General features: G+C 39.5%; 1 protein-coding gene across 1 annotated transcript in view; it reads left to right on the top strand.

Moving 5' to 3' along the window:
- The window catches only part of prkcaa (protein kinase C, alpha, a), a gene marked incomplete in the record, with an annotated part of 152,355 nt that overhangs the window by 105,520 nt on the left and 27,569 nt on the right, over positions 1 to 19,266 (top strand). The window contains 5 exon segments of the mRNA XM_034239752.1: positions 5,292 to 5,435; positions 6,232 to 6,405; positions 8,473 to 8,564; positions 8,813 to 8,875; positions 9,147 to 9,285. Coding sequence (XP_034095643.1) covers positions 5,292 to 5,435; positions 6,232 to 6,405; positions 8,473 to 8,564; positions 8,813 to 8,875; positions 9,147 to 9,285 — 612 coding nt within the window.

Genomic DNA, 19,266 nt, shown 5'->3' with positions numbered 1-19,266 from the left:
AGAGAGAGAGATATAGATATAGATATAGATATAGATATAGATATTTGCGAGTTGCATAAGAACTTATAAGATAGCAGGGTTTCCCACACATAGACTTGGGCGGGCCGCCCAGGTATATCAACCCTCTATGGTACGTACTATGGTGCCATTTGGGGAAAAAAAATTATTTGTCATATAATAGACTAAATAAACATAATCTAAAGACATTTGAAATCAATAATTATTTGGGGGTACTTTTTGTTTTGTTTTGGGTACCATTTGAGTTATTGTTTCAAATTTGAACAACATTTATTTAAAAACACATGGAAAATACTAAATAGCCTCAACAGGTTCAATTGCATGCCAATTCAAATGTGAAAATCGTTATTTTTTATATTTTAACAAGATTAGGTATTTTATAATCTACAGAGCAATTAAAAAAATAACACTATCATTTGATGCAATTCCTGTTTAATATGGTTTTGTTGTTGTTGATTCAGGCAAATTGTGGTGAGACTGTTTTTATGAAAAAACTTTTCATATTAATTGTATAGCAAGCTGTCAAAAAGATTACATTTAGTAATAAAGTTCAAATGATAGTGTATTATTGTAGTAGTGATTATTATGATCATCATCCCAACATCTTTAGAATAATCAAGTAAAAAAGGTTTTCCTGAACAGCATTGCAAATTGGGAGAAAATCATAACTCTTACATTTAATGCCACGTCAACACACACACACACACACACACACACACACACACACAAACCTTTTTCAGCAAGAGGCCACTGATGAGACATAGTTGCCTTTTCCTTCATCCAATTTCCTGCACCGGTGTGTCGGCCCTGCTGCGAGCGAAGCCGCTCTCTTTGTGCTCTTCTGATTGTCTGCCTCTCAGCAGGAGCTAAGGTCTCTTGAAGAGGCTTTTTATTAAAGTTATTTTTCATGACATTTCTGCCACACATATTGGACAGTTCTGGGCAAAAGGAGAAAGAAGGTAAAGGCTGGATCTCAGAAAGGTCATGGTTGATGTTGAAACCAATACAAATCTTCAGAATATATATATATATCATTTGTAAAGAGTGTTTCCAGTGCTGTCCATTCAAGGTCCAGTTGGGCCTCACACTGACTCGTATAAATAAATGATAATACATGTAAGAAAGAAAAGGTTTAAATTATTTAATATTCCCAGATATATTTGAATATTATTCTTTTTTTTTAATAGACATATTTAAGTAACAATATTTAGGTTAGTTTAACCTTGTTAACACCAAATGAAAATGAAGCCAGTGATGAATCGACAATGTCATTGTATATCTCCTTACAGGAAGGGAGGATTATGTTATGATGAGGGAGGATCAGATCAAATAGATTAAGAATAGGAGTGTGAATAAGGTCAGAGAAGAGTATGACCTCCTGTTGCCTTTTCTGCATTTGGTTGTCTTAGTAATATATCTGCAAGTAAATCATAGTTGATGAGATATATGTATATATATATATTAATGTGAAATATTAGCATAGATTAGCATAATTATTTTGGGGGAAAGAGACAACACACACAATAAACACAGTTCTCCCAGCCCTATTGTAGTTTGTTATCTAAAGGATCTATACTGTATATGTTATACAAAGTCCTTAACGGCCTCTCTCAGATATAACACACAGAACTCAAATCCTTTTTTTAACCTGAAAATAATAACCAGCACACCATGCTGTTGGGTATAACTTCGATAAAGGCAGTGCTTTTATTTATTTTGTTAATACGTTTTCCAGTCCCCGGGTCTCCAAAGGTTTCGAGTCACTTGACTTTATTGAATCTTTTATGGACAATATATTTCCTCGAGAAGTTCTCTCCCCTTGTTCCTCTTCATAAACCCCCCTGTGGTTCTCTCCTTTTTTCCCCTCAGCCTCCCGCTCCCTCCTGTGTGCTTGGTGAGACCTATACTGTACAAGTGCTTCTTCATCCTGTGTCACGTTGTCATATTTAATGCAAGAGTTTCTCTCTTCCTCTCTCCCCTTCTTGCCCCCATGCTCTCAGGATTGCCATAACTTTAGACTAAAGGTAGCCTTCTCCTCTCATTTCCTCTCTGGTTTCCTTGTCAATCTTTTCATTTCCCTTTTTCCTCTCCTCTCCTATCCAATAGTTGTATTTCTTTTCATCTCTTTTTCTCCTTCCTGAACTCTTTTGATCTTGTCTCCTCGTCTTCTCCTCTCTTGTCTGTCTTGTCGTGGTGACATGTTACTACATTTCTGATCATGTGTTTGTGGTTCCAACCTATAGATCTATTTTACCAACCATTTGTTCTGGGTGTGAAAAATAAGATAAGGACACATATTAAAAAAGCAAATGTTATTGCTGCAATAAATCAATGTTTGTCCAGGCAAACATTGATATTCATACGCAGCTGATTTGTGTACGTTATTGAACATTTCAGCTTTTCTTCAATATACCCGCTGTATACTCTATGCGGATCATTAAGCCCTTTGGATAAGGTGAATGTGTGCGTCAAATGAGAGTACATTGATTATTTTCTATGTGAATATGAATGGTTAGTACATCCTGACATTGTACTGTTCACAGTTCATGGCTATACACTTGTTTACATGTGTGTCTTTGTGCGCTGTACTTGTCTATGGCTCCCTCTGCCTGTCAACATTGTGTGTGTGCTTCCTCACACCATTGCTACTAGAGGTATAACCTGCTGATAGTATTACGTTTACTTATTTTAGGATTTGCTTAAGCCTAACCTGCCTTATTTTCGACCTTTCACCTCACATTCTAATTTTCTGGGATGATTAACTCGAGAAATATTCCACACCGGCAACATATTTGGTTTGATTAATAAAAATAAAACCAATATTGACCACTAGATGTCAGCATTTAACTAAAGTAGAATGCTATACTGTAGTCAGAATGATGAGCAACTGTTTCGTATGTGTGTGTGTTCGTGTGTGTGTGTGCTGTCAAGGTAATACATTTTTGTTTCCTTTTTTTCCCACTCACGAATCATCACCTTGCTTCTTCTTCTTCTTCATACTAGAGGATTGTGATTTGACACCACCCTAAAATTGTCCTGATGTTCACTCACATTCGTTAATTCAGTTTTTCCTTTCTCCTCTTCAAACCACTTTCTTGGTGGAATACAGGCAGGTCATAATTAATGACATAATTCACATGGTTTTCTATAAACCTATCGCTTAGTGTTGGAGATTATTATTTCTTTGTTAAAGATTGATAGATTCCGATTTTTCTCTCCTGGAATAGATTTTGAATACTTTGTATGTAAGGTGTGAACATAACAATTGAAGCAGAAGCACTAACTGTTTGGATTAAAATCTGCCCATACCCAATCCATAGATACTAAATAATGCGGTGCACCCCTAGTTTAAATACAACATTATTACTGAATCTTCATTACATTTTCTTATATTCATAAACACTCTTTGAATCAGCCCTCAACGTCCTGCGTTTGTAAGTGTCTTGGATGAGTCAGCCCTTTTGGCTTACATTATTCTCCAGTGTACTAAGTGAGTCGGCCATTTTGGTTTCAGGACCAAGCAGTTGTGGAAGACTCTGATCAGGTGATTCTGAGAGGGAGGAAGTAAGGCTGCTGCTCGCTCGGCTCGGTCAGGCTCTTTTCATTGGCTAAAGCTTCCAGGTGTGCTGTGATCTGGTGTGGTCTGCTCTGCTTTGCCTTTCTGTGCTGCACTCCCTGCTTAAGATCAGACAAAGGTGGATGCCATTAAAGCTGCTCAGCATCGGTTGTCTCGCGTAAAATATATTTGTATTCAGAATATCTTTTTTAAAGAAAGCTTTGTCTTTCATGAATACATACACTGATAACAATTGTATCAACAAACAGAGAGAAGTCTCAATGAACTGAGGGTACAAGAAAACATCAAATCGTTTTCAAGTATTCCTTTAACTGATTCCTGTGGGATTATGTGTGCACATGTTTTTTCACTATGTAATGAAGGCTTCCTAGTTACCTGCACAGATTTGGGGAAGGATCTTCTATAGTGAGGAAGGACACTTAGAAATATAATACCAAATGGTCCTTGCTACAGCAGATCAATAGCATGTGCATGTAGATTCGTGTAGAGGATCAGCATGGTGTGAATAATGGACCTGCCAATTTCGGTTGTGTTCTTGTGCAGACAGGTAGTAGTGTTCCAAAGAGGAGAACAATTAGTTCTTGATCGTGGTTTAGCGTTTAGACTGAACTGTGGTTTTGTTCTTTGGAGTATCTTGCTATGGTGGGAGATTACGCATGACTTTGGCATGAAGGAAGTGCATAGAAGACACTATTTTTGCCAATGCAGGTTGAACATGAGAGAATCTTGACTGGACAGGATTCACATGCACATTCTGTAGCAAATGCCACAGTGTCCTCTTTGCCATTACTCTAGCAGCCATGTCACTGTCCTGGTGAATAAGCCCTCAGTTCAGGAGGAAGGCTTGAACACATTTTTGAGACTTTTTCTATCCTACATAGTCAGAAGAAGCAGACCAGTTCAGATGTAAAGTTATATCATTTAAAGATATTATATCATTACAAGTGATATGCAATCACAAGATATAAATTCCCTTTCGAATATAAAAGTATTAATGTTTCAAGGATGTCTCATAGATATGTCTGTCGGTACTTTCTCTCCACAAAAGGTGGTATTTTTTACTGTAATAGTGTGCCACTATTCTCAGGTTGCCTCCTTTAAGCCATCAGAAAACAGCCAGTACTACGATTTTAATTTATTTAAATTAAATTAAATTCGTTAAAAAAAACGAGATGTTTCACAGCTTCAGCAATGTATTAGTAAATAATAATATGACAAGATAAAATAAATAATGTGTATATACTCTCCTTTTCCACACGTCATTCCTGCCACAATGGCACCACAGTCTCATTTCACTTTCACTCATTGATTTTGAATTCTGCTCATCATCTGTGTATCGGCGATGTGAGTGAGCAACTAAGCAGTGTGACTGTGTAGTAAATAATGTTTATGATAATGGCTGTAGTGGTACTAATTTGTAAAACAAACAGAGAAAAGTTGATGTGTTGATCTTGATCTCACATGTTGTGTTGAGAGGAAACCAACACTAATACACTTTGTGTAAGTTTACCATTGGTTCCTTATAACTTTATTACATTTTGTGTATATAATAACCTAAAACAAGATCTACATTTAAGGAATTCAGGACAATAATCTTGTCCCAACAACATAGCCAAGCTTCATTTGGTGTCTATTTCTCAAGGAGATTTCAAATGGCGGATCTCTAACAAACAACCCTTTTGTTCCCCGAGTGCAGAAAGCCAAGCTAGGCCCAGGTAAGAAGATGATCAGCCAGACGGACGACGGCCGCTCCAGCCCACAGCCTTTCACCAGCATGAACCAGGTCAAACTTAGCGACTTCTCCTTCCTGGCTGTGCTCGGGAAAGGGAGCTTCGGCAAGGTGAGGCAGCTGTGATCACAATACATTTGTTTTACAAGTAAAAGACAGCACAAGATCTTAAAGGTCTCTTATCATGCAAAATGCACTTTTTAATGTCCTTTATACATATGTGTCCCCGGTGTGTCAGGGAACTCACAAAGTGTCAGAAAACAAAACTCCTCTCTTTTCCTCCGTACCCAAATCTAAAAAAATGGGGGTACAACGGAGCTTTGCATCCGATATGTGTTACGCCCCGGTCTAGGGGAACACAACATAACATATGACGTAATAACGGAAATGTGGGCTGACTTTACACTGCCCTATCAGAAACGTCGCTATCAGAAACAACGCGCTTCCTGTTTTGGATGTAATATGGTCTTTGTTTACATTAGCAAGCATCGCTAACACTCAGAGCTAACACTGTACTGGAGAAAGTGTAAGAAAGCAGGAGAAAAAACAAGGAACTCATCTCGTGGTAAACTCGCAAGAGAAAAAGCATTTGAGCTCCAAACTGTTTCAGAAATAATCCTTGATGTGATTTGGAACATGATGGCGTTTAATCACGGCAGCATTTAGCTGTATCTCTGACAGGGCTGAAATAGAGGGATATGAGGGATGTCTAAAATGCATGATCTATTTGGCATTTTGAGAAAAACACGTTGTTTTTTATATATTTGTATACATCTGAGACACATAATATATGCCTAGAAATAGCATGATAGGAGATTTTTAAGGAACAAAATACAACGCGGTAAACAAAAATGATAACTTTTACAACCTACCTCCCTTCTTTCCCTGTGTGTCTGTCACTATAAAGGTCATGCTGGCAGAAATGAAGGGCACTGAAGAGCTGTTCGCAATAAAGATCCTGAAGAAGGACGTGGTGATTCAGGACGATGATGTTGAATGTACCATGGTGGAGAAGAGAGTCCTGGCCCAGCAGGACAAGCCACCCTTCCTCACCCACCTCCACTCGTGCTTCCAGACTGTGGTAGGTAAAATGCTCCTGGACACGAATCAGGACACTGTAGGTCAGGTCAGGTCAGATTAATTCATGAAGGGGCTTTGAGCTAAACAGCTTAGTCATAAAGTGTTGTAGAGAGCAGCAGAGGACGTGTATGACAAGTACGATTTAAGCAAATAAATAAATAATTGAGACGGGGAAACAAACAAACCCCAATAAGGAGGCTCAGGTTTGTGCGTGTGTACACAAAAGCATGTGTATGTACGTGCATCTACGTCTGTGGGTCATGCCTAAACCAGACCACAAAACTGTATGAGTGAAGTCATGCAGTCTTAAATATCTTTATTTTCTACACACACACACACAAGTAGTATATTGTGCTTGCTTGTATAAAAAGAAACAAATGCATACTAGTGCACCCACATGCGTACAAACAGGCGTTTGCATACAATGCATAAAGTAATTCTGCTTTCCCTTGTGCTTCGCATCGTAATTTGGATAATTTAAAACACGAACATGCAAAAGATCCCCTATTCTATCCCCCATGTATGTCTGTTAGATCATAGAGATATATATATTTTAGCTCTGCTTCAAGACCTATTATATAACAATGCCAGTAATAGAAATATAGCACACTGGCTTAGTATAACAGTCTAAAATCAGGCGAGGTCCAGTTATGACATGAACGTAAAATTTGGCATTTTGATGTGTAATGAGTTGGCCCTTTCAAATGTCACCAGTTAGCCGTCCTTTAGAGTTAAAACGCTAGTCCAGCCATTGGTTTGCACAGGATGCAAAAGGAACGTCAATTAGCTGCTCAGAAAGGCCGTGCTGAACTATAGCAGCTGATTAGAGCTGTAGCACCAGCAGGCTGACAGAGGAAATAGAAGGAGAGACAGCTTGGCATCACTCATAGCATATTCACACACACACACACACACACACACACACACACACACACACACACACACACACACACACACACACACACACACACACACACACACACACACACACACACACACACACACACACACACACACACACACACACACATACTCTCACAGTTCATTCTCGCACATACAGAAACATGAAGACTATCTCACTCGCTCACTTTCACAACCTCTCCAGAATTTCCACAATTTCTTTGCAGACCCTTTTTAGAATCCTTGCCGGCACTGCTTTGTTAAGATACTGTGAGTGAAGACTGTAAGCAGCAAAAGATAATGATAGGTGAAAGCAGCACATGGAACACCAACATAATGTATCTCTTAATGATACCACAGCATATCATAGGAACATAAACTGAGTAAAGTGAGAATAACTTCATTATTTAACACTTCAAAGAGAAGACATTTAAGAATTCCCAGTCATAATGTATAACTCTTTGCTACGAGCGCATGTGTTTAGCATCTATTAGAATGACATTCAGCCCAAGCTACTTTAGAGAGCCACTATCAAATTAATCAGCACAACATCTACGAGAAAGAAATACTTCAAAAAGTTGAAGAATAAGATACAGGGTTCGTACGGGTGCTGGAAATCCTTGAAAATGCTTGAAAAGTGCTTGAATTTGACTTTGAAAAAGGTGTAAGAACCCTGAAGATAGATAACATGCAATGTGCAGTTTGTTTGAAACATTATCATCTTAGTGCTACGAGCATCAAAGCTCTTACAAGTCCAAGGACAGATGCTCCTTTGTTAAACCCGATGGGGAGGTCAGCTTGGTACCTTACACTTGGTTTGTGTTTTCCTAGTGAGGGCCTGTCAAGCACAGCTAGACCAGGGTCAGGGCAAATTGTCATGGGGAATAAAGGGCCGGCACTATCAGACAAATAGGATATCTTCTGACAGGTGCTTTGTTGTGGGCTTTTTAGGTCACCTTGTTATGGAAAGTGTAGCGGCTACTATGGAATGACTCAGACAGCAATATTAGGGGAAGCTGTACTGTAACACTGACTGTAACACAGTGACATATAAATCTAGAAAAGCTGTTTACTTTAATGTTGTTGTTTTTTTTGTGGCAAAATAATAATGTTGCACATTTTTCTCTCCCTAAACCCTCTCCGCTGCCCTCTATTTCAATAACCACAGGACCGTCTGTACTTTGTCATGGAGTATGTGACCGGAGGAGACCTCATGTACCATATCCAACAAGTGGGCAAGTTCAAGGAACCTCAGGCAGTGTAAGACATTTCAATTTGACTTTATAGTGAATCATTTTCTACTGTCAAATTGGCATTCAATGTTAATTGCAGTTTAAGATAAGTGTTATTTGAGTTTTCTGTGAAGCACTAGCTTTGACATTATAAGGCAATCTTGTCATTTATCTCATGGAATCAATTCTTGAATACTGGAATATCGGAGCTGTAAGCGATCTGAATGTAAAGTTGCCTTGTGTTTTAAGTCTGTAAATGTGTGTTTGTTATTTCAGGTTCTATGCAGCTGAGATTGCTGCTGGTCTCTTCTTCCTGCATCTTAAAGGAGTCATCTACAGGTGAGCATTAACTAGTTTACATAGTGCGTGCTGTTCTTTAATCAGTGGCCAAACCTGAAGTTAAAAACAGAAATGCTATGCGATAATTAATATTTGTTTCACGAACACACTACCATAAAAGTGAAAGCTCTTGTTTTTTGTAACCACCCAGCAGAAGCAATCGAGGTTTGTTTTTGCTGAATAAAAGTTAGAAATACTCAGTCAGTGTAAGAAACCTACTGTAACAAGTCGTCATTACCTAGTTATTTTAAATGTCTGTGTCTTTCCTCAGAGATCTGAAGTTGGACAATGTGATGCTGGACTCTGAGGGACACATTAAAATTGCTGACTTTGGCATGTGTAAAGAGAACATGTCAGAAGGAGTGACCACACGCACCTTCTGCGGGACTCCAGACTACATTGCTCCAGAGGTAAGGCTGAACACTGAGGGATTTGTGCGAGCTGCGTGTGCACGTTTTGATCCGTGAACTCGTCTCTGTCACTGTCCGCCTGCGAGCTTGTGTCATCCTTGTGCTTCAGATTAAGGTCACTGCCTCAGGACAGCTACACAAAACACACACACGCAAGCACTCTCATGACTTAAGCTTCCCAGTCTGACAGACGCTCAGTGTGTCCGCTGGTGAGTCCAAATGTAACCCAAACATACATGTTGGGGTCTTTGTGTGTTTCAATAGGTTTTCCCTGCTGCAAGTTTCATCCTTTTATTAGAATGTTGTTTTGATCCGTTTTGGACTTGATCATTGAATTCAAGGCAAATCCCCTTGACAAGATTATTTGTGATCATTTGTGATCTATTCACAAATGTTTACTTTCTGCATTGTTATGATTGGTTTAACAATCATAAAGATAAACATCTCTAAGAGTGGAAGTGCCCCAGCCAATTAGGTGCTAAACAAAAGTGCTGCCTGTAAATCATGGGATGTGCTATGTGTCCATGATTCAATGCGGTAATGATTATCTTTCCATTATCAGTTAGTTGCTTCTATCAAATGGTGGGTTGGGTTATTGATTCTCTCTAAAAAAAGAATCCCTCAGACAGACCGGGAGGTTAATTTTGTCCAGTAGACGCAGGGTGGACATGCTGTGACCACTCAGACCAGTCAGACTGACACAATGTGCCAGTCAGGGATGACACAGCAGGGAGCGGCTACTGTTTCCATAGCAATGTGAGCCGATGCACACATTTAATATCCCAAACACACACACACACGCACGCACGCACATGATGTCACATGCATGACAGAATCCCATGTACCTATATTTCTGCATAGTCAAACTCTCTTAAATACATATTAATCTAGACACACTCTAGCACACACTCAAAAACCCTCAAAATGGGAGTTTGACCATTTCTTCAGTGGTGACTTTTTCAGAGATAATTGAGATAAAGTGCTCCTCAATATCTCTGTACAGAAGGACCAGTTCAGTTTTCATATAAATAATGAACACTTATTTGCAGAGTTGTTTCATTGCCCTTGGTCCATCTCTGAAAATGTTGATAAAGTCACAAAAAGTCCCATGTACCTATACATTTTATTGAATCATAAAGTAACATTGAATGAAAACACTCAAAATGGTACTTATGTACAGTACTTTGTACGTTTACTTTGTTACTTTCCACACAGATCATATCACATAAGAAAACATTTTAAAATGACCTTAAGAATAGTACCATAATAATTAAATAATAAGAAATAATTAGTGGTCACTCACTGACATGCATACAATCACTGTTTTTATGCTTAATGTGATCATAAGTTATGTTAAGTTGTTATTGCTTTAAAGAGGCCCTATTATGCTTATGGTCCTCCCTTTCCTGTAGTGTGTTATACAGGTTTTTGTGCAAGTAAATGGTCTGCAAAGGCTAAAATCCCAAAGTTCCCTCCAGAGGGAGTTTCTCTCCCACACACTCCATCCCCCCCCCCCCCCCCCCCCCCCCCCCCCTGCCAGAAACGCCTCGATTGGACTCATTTGTTTACTTCCACCGGCAAGCTAGCCAATCAGAGCAAACTGGGCTCTGGTTTCAGACAGAGGGTCAAAAGAAACAAATCGAATAAATAGGGAACTTTTTTTTAACTTCACTTAAAGCTTACAGTAAGATGAACATAATAACTTTTACGCCCCCAGCCACCGCTGATCAGTGGCCACCTCGTACACAATAAATAATTGTGTTTTTTTCTTAGTATGCCTGGAATAGCTGTGGAATAAAACAAATATATTTTCATACTTTTTTCACACACACCTGCCCACACGCTCATTGTTCTAGAGACACACACACACCACACACACACACACACACACACACACACACACACACAACACACACACACACACACACACACACACACACACACACACACACACACACACACACACACACACACACAGGTGCTGAAACACAGGTTGTTCTGACCTACATAGCCAGTCATTGGAAATGCTTTCTCTAATGTGAGTTTACACCTCAATGACTTTGACACAGAGAAGAAGAGATAGCAAAGAAGGGGGAGGACAGAAAAAGATCACAAAGGACATAAGGTATTAAACTGTGAGGGAAAGAGCAGAAGGGGATGCAGGGTTAGGGTTGAAATGAGAAAGCGTGACCTAATGCTGGCACTGTGCAGCATCTAAAGATGTTCAGCTGTCTGACTCGGGCCATTTCCCTCTTCACCCTGGTTCATCCCTTCTGCAGTGTGGCATGAGAAGGCATCAGTGTCTACTTCCCTGCTCGCTTGCTCTTTTTGGGCTGGAAAATGGTGTTTGTAGTGTCAAGATGATAATGTACAACTGAAGTCATTAAGGAATAGCCACTTTTTGGAGCTTATTATAATGTAGCATGGTTGGTGTTGCTGCTCAAAGTGTTGATGTGTTAAAATGCAGGAGCAGAAACAGATGAGAAGTTCCAGTACAGCTTCAAAAACTTTAAGGAGGAAGGACAAAGTCTGAAAACTCAGCAGACACTTGTGGTATGCAAAACAAATGTAATGTTATACAACCAGCATTAATATGGAGTCTTTTGTTTGGGATATTAATGTTCTCTCTAAATGTGTTCATTTACTTTAATGAAAGGATGTTATTCATTTTGAAAAATAGTTCAAGTTCAGCACAGGCGCATAACTTTGAATGGTATACCAATCTATGTATAATTATAATTGATATGGTTCAGCTTGAGGCGTCTTTGCCGGGCACGATTCATTGAATAATGATTGTGGCTGATCCTGAAAAGTTTGAGGGTTAGAAAAACCATTAGTCACAACAGAGCTCTTGTTAGGGAACTTGTCCTTGCAATAGCAGCTCCAATTTTAACCTCCTCAAACCAGGATTTCCAGATCAGCTAAATCCCTTCAGCTGTGATTAGAAAAAGGAGTCGGATGTGTTAAAATGTCGGGGGAGAAGGAGGGTAAGTGTGAAGGAAACTGCAAATGAGATAGAAATGCAGAGAACCAGCATGAACATGCGAGTTTCCTGCAAACAAGTTGGCAGCTTTACAAAAAGTTCACTTGTCTGACGGATTATTAAAATATCCTGCTATTAGAGATATTATCTTTAATATTCTTCACATCCTTTAGTTGTATGGTTTCCTTTCCTCATAAACCCTTTGTGGCTCAGGACTACAAAACACATTCGCTGCTGACATTTGTGTATACATCATGTGCATGCCACCACGATACATTATCCCCTTTAGTTTTTAGAATTTCTTTTTTTTCCTTAGCTCATGACATGCAACTGAAAATAGATTTATGACGCATTCAGATACATATTTTACAGTGTCAGCTATAATACATCATATGCTGATGTTGTTCAGTTGAGGTGTTAAATTATAAAAATAGGTGCTCAGGTTTGGTATTTTTTATTGTAGAAGAAATGCGGCAGAATGTCTATAAACTGCAGTCTGATTATCATTAATATGGTGTCATGTTGGGTTTTGAATACAAATATTATTCCACATTAAGTCAACATAAGTGAAGTATTTTTTTACAGAAATCAGAATTTAGAAATGTTTGTTACAAAGTGCGGGGAAAAAATACGTTATATTATTGAATGAAGAAATGAAAGCAACCACAACAGGCACATGCACTGGTGGTGACAAAAACAGCGTATTAAAGCATGGCCTGCTGCACGCTGAATCTGCTCCACAGCACACACACTCCTCACAGGGATCTGATGGAAACAAGGAGGCTGAAAATCACGCAGCACCCCTGTCACATCATGTGGTCGCTGTAGTATTCAACTGTGTGTGTGTGTGTGTGTGTGTGTGTGTGTGTGTGTGTGTGTGTGTGTGTGTGTGTGTGTGTGTGTGTGTGTGTGTGTGTGTGTGTGTGTGTGTGTGTGTGTGTGTGTGTGTGTGTGTGTGTGTGTGTGTGTGTGTGTGTGTGTGTGTGTGTGTGTGTGTGTGTGTGTGTGTGTGTGTGTGTGTGTGTGTGTGTGTGGTGTGTGTGGTGTGTGTGTGTGTGTGTGTGTGTGTGTGTGTGTGTGTGTGTGTGTGTGTGTGTGTGTGTGTGTGTGTGTGTGTGTGTGTGTGTGTGTGTGTGTGTGTGTGTGTGTGTGTGTGTGTGTGTCTGAAGTGCACTTGAATAGCTAGCAGTCTGATCCACACCTGTCATGTAGCATCAGGCCTGATGTGAGAGATGTGTCTGCAGCGATGCCCATGTACACACACGTTCACAAACTGTTCAATCTCAGGTACACATGCACACAGATGCTCAGGCAAGCACGTTAAATATGTTTTGACTCGGCTAGATATTAAAGAACAAATACATGGATTTCTATAAATATAAATGATTAATCAGAATAAACATGAATTGTTATGCTATACACACTAAACACACACACAGATCTACTGCAGTGAATCATAGAAGCTCTTCTTGCCAGAGGCTTTCATACAATAAAATACAAATACAACAGGATGAGAACAGGGAATGTCAGGACCCTTTCCATCACTATCATCCTGGCAGGAGAGAGCCCTTTATGTATTTATCAGCCTCATGCAAACAGAAAAAACAAATAAACATCTTTGTACATAATATATAAATAGAATGCTAAAAATCTAGACTCAACACAGTGGTTCAGAGCACGAAGGTCACAATGCCTGAAACCTTAAATGCCGCTGGTGTTGTGACACACAGGCAACGGGTGGCAAGGGCAGCAAATCACATGGAAGTCACATTAGCTCAGCCCTGTGCACGAATGATCTAAACAGTCGCTTTCTGCTGAACTTTAATTGTCCCTTCTTTGACATTTTCTTTTGCTCCCATGTCAAACATGTTTAGCAGGTAATGTTTAATGTCCCTCTCAATCGTAGCTTAAAGCGGAAGCAATTAGCACTTACCAGCTGAGGCTGATGGGAATGTCATTAATTTGAGTAGTATTGCATTATATTTCGGTAATTTATGAAATGGAAAGCGTCTTTAAAAATGTTAATGCCGTATGCTTCTTCCTCTGGTACTTTCTTCCATTTCTTCCTCTACTTCTGACTCTCTTCCTCTCTGTTCTCATTCCCATGACACAAACCAACATGAGGCTCCAGGTCTGCTTGCTACATTGACCTGAGGTGTTTGCAATGTTTAACCCTTTATTTCACGTAGTTTTTCAAGAGAGACTGTTAGGTACAATCTTGGAGACATAGCATAACAAATATACCACATTAGGTTTTAGAGTATTAAACAATCTGATTCTCCACAATAAATAAATAGGATAGCTTTTATTTTTTAGTTTAGAGGTGAGAGTAGAGACCCAACATATATTTGTTTCCCACGAAGGCTGTCTGCTTTCAGTTTACAAGGATAAGCAGTCATCCTAGTTTCTCACACACATTGAAGTCGTTAGTTCAACATGTGAAAATCTATCTTCAGAGAGCGTCGCTGAATTCATTGGCAGCCATCGGGTTAGGCTGAAGGTCGACATGATTCCTTCAGGAAGCAGGTTTTAAACAGGCAAGCGAGGGACTTCATCCAGAGGCTTCCCCTCACCATGGAGTCTATGACCCGGGAGCAAATTAATAACATCACGGCTGGATAAAGGAAGGGGGCTTTTCCCGTCTCCATCTTCCTGCCTCCTAGCCAAATGCAATCGAAGAGTGTCAGTTTAACATTGGGCTGTCACTATGGCTTATTGTCTCATTCTGTTTCATGTGATTGTGATGTGTAGAAGTAGTAGCTTGTGCAAATTCACTGATGGAGCTCGTGGAACAGAGAAGCTATATGTATAGCAGTTGGCATAACTTTCATGTTCGTCAGGATCAAGAAAAGCATTAAGGCCCTGTCACACTGTCCCGAAATTGACACCCGATGGACACACGAATATGGAATTGTGAATTTCGCACGAAGATGGCCCCGAACCACACACGAAGGCAACATTTACATTACATTTAAGACATACAACTGCAATGAAATTACCAAAAACAATTGTGTTACAGTACTATGATACTGTACTGATATCTTCAGACTTTGTTCTTTACTTTATCCGTCTTTATATGTAGAAAATATTACGTTTTCTCCGTAATGTTGTTTCCATAACAACAACAACTTCCTGTCAACTGTCCTTCAAAATAATATATTATATCCTTTTTAGTTTCACAGAACACAAATTGGGTTATTTACATAATATATTTACATGATTTTGTTGTGCAATAAAACAACCCAATGGACACACGATAAAGGAAATGTTCAAATTCGGCTGTGATCGTAACAACATCGGGCCATTCGTGAGGGCATCTTAAGCCATCGTATGACCGCCGGTGGAGTTTCTCAGGCTCCGGCAGCAACTTCGTGAGCGGTGGCAAAATCTTTGGCATGCCAAAAAATTGCCGAAGGACCTTACGAAGGTTCATTTTCGTGTTGAATTCGTGTGTCAATTGTGCCCTTCGTAAGGCCATCGTGAGGGCATCGTGTTATCATCGGTGCCATCGGGCATTCGCCCCGATCAGAGTGAGGGTGAATGCCCGATGGCACCGATGATAACACGAAGATGACACGATTTGACAAGATGCCCTCACGAGTGCCTTACGAAGTTGCCGCTCACTAAGTTGCTGCCGGAGCCTGAGAAACTCCACCGGCGGTCATACGAAGGCTTAAGATGCCCTCACGAATGGCCCGATGTTGCTACGATCACAGCCGAATTTGAACATTTCCTTTATCGTGTGTCCATCGGGTGTCAATTTCGGGACAGTGTGACAGGGCCTTTATAGATATGCCTTACTGTCTCTCTAAACATAATTTGTTGATTCTAAGTGTGATGACCTTTTTAGAGTTCATGATACAACTCTCACTGAATTTACTTTCTTTTTTAGATTCAGCTGAGATAATCCTTAATGTTACAGTAGAAGGAACATTCATTATTTAAGATGATTTGCATTATACATCTTTGCAAACTCACAATTCACATATTGGATGTGAATTGTGAGTTTTTGTGATACTTTTGTAAATGTTCCACTGAGGTTCTTTGTGTCTCTGCCTGGACATCAGCAGTGTTCAGTCTGCCTTCTACATCTGAAAGACGAAAATGTAGTTGCACAAAATAGTTACCTGAAAAAGCCGTCTCACATTATTTTCTGGAAAAAAATAAAACATAGTCAATCCATCTGTAAATCAATATATAATGTAGTTAATGTACCTCAATCAGCAGCCTGCAGAGCCTCCACTCCGGCATCTGTGTCTTCAAGCTCATTTCCGAGTGCTGTCAGTCTGCCATTCAACTCTATTTGATCAAAATGAGGAGCTAAATATTGAATGACTTCAACTATTTAGTCGACCATAAATCTTTGGGTAGGATAGAATGAGCTGAGATGAGATGAGGAAATCTACTTTGCCGGTCATAAATAATGAATTTGTTTGTTGTATACCTTCACTTTCTTTCTGCAGTTCTCTCACTCGTTTGCTTTGGCCCTCCAAGTCACTGGCATCCATTCTGGCCTCCATTACTGCTCCATAAAATTGATTAGAGAGAACATATCAAACAATTCCTAGGCTAAAATACATATAGAGATTGCAGGAGTCAACTTTATTCTTTATATTTAAGAAAAAAGCAAAATATCAACCTGCTTCTTCATTCTATAAAGTGTCCCTATTTGTGTTATAAATATTTAAAATTCATTTTGAATTTGTGGATAAGGTTACCTTACCTGTGTACTGCCGCACAGCTTCCTGCACCTGCTTCCTCTGCTCCTCTCGCTGCATCTCACTGACTCTCAGCCTGCTCTCGTGGTCTTTGTTCATAGAATTGAAGGAATGCAATAGCTAGTGATTGTAACCTTCCAAAAAAACGTTCAAATTTCAACAACATACAACAGCTTTGATTTAATTGAATCGGTTTTTTTAAACTGTAAACACAAACATGTTGATATCATCAAGCGCATAATGTAATTGTTCTCTTATTTTCATGCACGTGTAATGCCTGTCTTCAGTGCTTCTAACTGCTCCAATATTTCTTCCATCTGGCTGTCACCGACTGTCCATTCTATACAGTACATTACACACATTTTGTATCCGACACATACCCTGTACTTTTTGCAGCTGCACCACTTTCTCTCTGGTGTGGCAGCTCACTTCTCTGTTCCTCTCACTGAGCAGAGTGAAGATATCTGCTTCAGCGGTCTCATCCTCAGTGTTTGTGATAGCAGTGAACCTCTGTCCCAGGATGTTTGCCTCAGACAGGCGGCAGCAAAGCAGAACTAGTAAAACAACCCTCATCTCTGTGGACTGTAGGGCTGCCACACCTCTGGGGCTTTTGAGTTAGGTGGCCGTGTGAAAAGTGATGTAAGCTCTGTATGTTTACGTGAAGTTCACCATCTGAAGTTCATGAAACATGTCAGCTAGCCAGGGTTAAGGACAAAGGTGTTTTGATCAAAGGCCTTGAAGGATATTAATAATATATATATATTTATATTGAATCGTTTTTTTTTAAACTGTAAACACAAACATGTTGATATCATCAAGCGCATAATGTAATTGTTCTCTTATTTTCATGCACGTGTAATGCCTGTCTTCAGTGCTTCTAACTGCTCCAATATTTCTTCCAATATTTATATATATATATATATGTGTGTGTATGCAGTGATCCGTTACTGTCTTTAAAATAAACATCAGAAATACCTTCATTTATATTACAGTCCATATTAGATGTGTTGAGAGTGTTGGGTTTGTTTTCCAAAATGAAGACCTGAATTGTTAGTGTTTAACAAAGAAAACATTGTTACATAATAGACATTAAGATGCACATTTCCACGGACTTAAGTTTTAATTGAAGGCAACGTAAATTAATATAATTTTACAGGACCGTTTCAGTATTATTAACTCTGCCAAGGGGGTCAAATATTCGGTTTGTTTGACTATTTATTAGCAGGATTATGAAAGAAAATACAAGCCAAATGATTATGAAACTTGGGGGAAGGATCCATTATCGGAGTGGATATGAATTACGTTGGCGGATAAACAAACAGTTTTTCATTTTTCACAACTATTTTGCGATGTAGGGCATGGCCTATCTTTCAATGTTAACGGTAATCTATGCTATACTGTATGCCTTCTTCCTGCTTCTATTCTGTAACTCTCACAGTTAAAGTGACATTCAAAGACATATTGGTGTATGTATGTGAATGCAAGTTTGTGTTCATGCATGCTTTTATGTATGAGGCTAAACACGTGGATGTAAACCGTGTCCAGCTGACTCCCACTGAAACTCAGGACAGCGTCATGGCAGTGAGCGAGGGCATAGTTGGAGGTGTGTTTGTCCACCGGTGTGTGTGTTTTTGTGTATCCCATGGGGCAGGGCAGAGGTCAGGTGCTAAGCAGCAAAGGTTAAAGAGATACAGGACGGATCTGCTTCCACACACTTTTGCACATATGTGTTAGCTTCATGTCTGCATGTGAATCTTTGTTGATTCATGTAGAGTGTGTTGTTAATAATTGTGCACGTGTGTGTGCTTCTATGCTGGAGGAGTGTCCCAGGGTAGCGTGTGTTCAGCAGAGATCAGATGTTACTACAAAAGCCAGAGAGCATATATGACACTAGTGCTGTAACACACCTAAAATCGTTGTCTGTGGGTCACCATATTGACCTTAACATCTCTTACTGCATGTGTTTATGGATGTGGTTTTAAAATATGTGCTGTGTGTAACCCTGAATGTACGAAGCTGCAACAGCTGTAGTTAAATAGCATAAGAGTCTCATGAGATGGTTGGGTGTGAGGTGTTAATACGGTGTGTTCGTGTCTTCAGAGTTGTGGGAATAGGGATCAAAGCGGGTGAAAGCATTAACTTTGAACAATGTCAGAGGCACCCTCAGGAAATCCTTTTGTCACCAGAGAAATTGTCACAGCTGAGAGGCCTGTTTAATAGGATATTCAGATGGGATTATTATGCTGGTGTGTTACAAAAACATTTACCTCAAATTAAAAC

This window comes from Gymnodraco acuticeps, unplaced genomic scaffold (assembly GCF_902827175.1).
Source record: "Gymnodraco acuticeps unplaced genomic scaffold, fGymAcu1.1, whole genome shotgun sequence".
Lineage (NCBI taxonomy): Eukaryota > Metazoa > Chordata > Actinopteri > Perciformes > Bathydraconidae > Gymnodraco > Gymnodraco acuticeps.
This window is presented reverse-complemented; position numbering and strand designations above follow the sequence as displayed.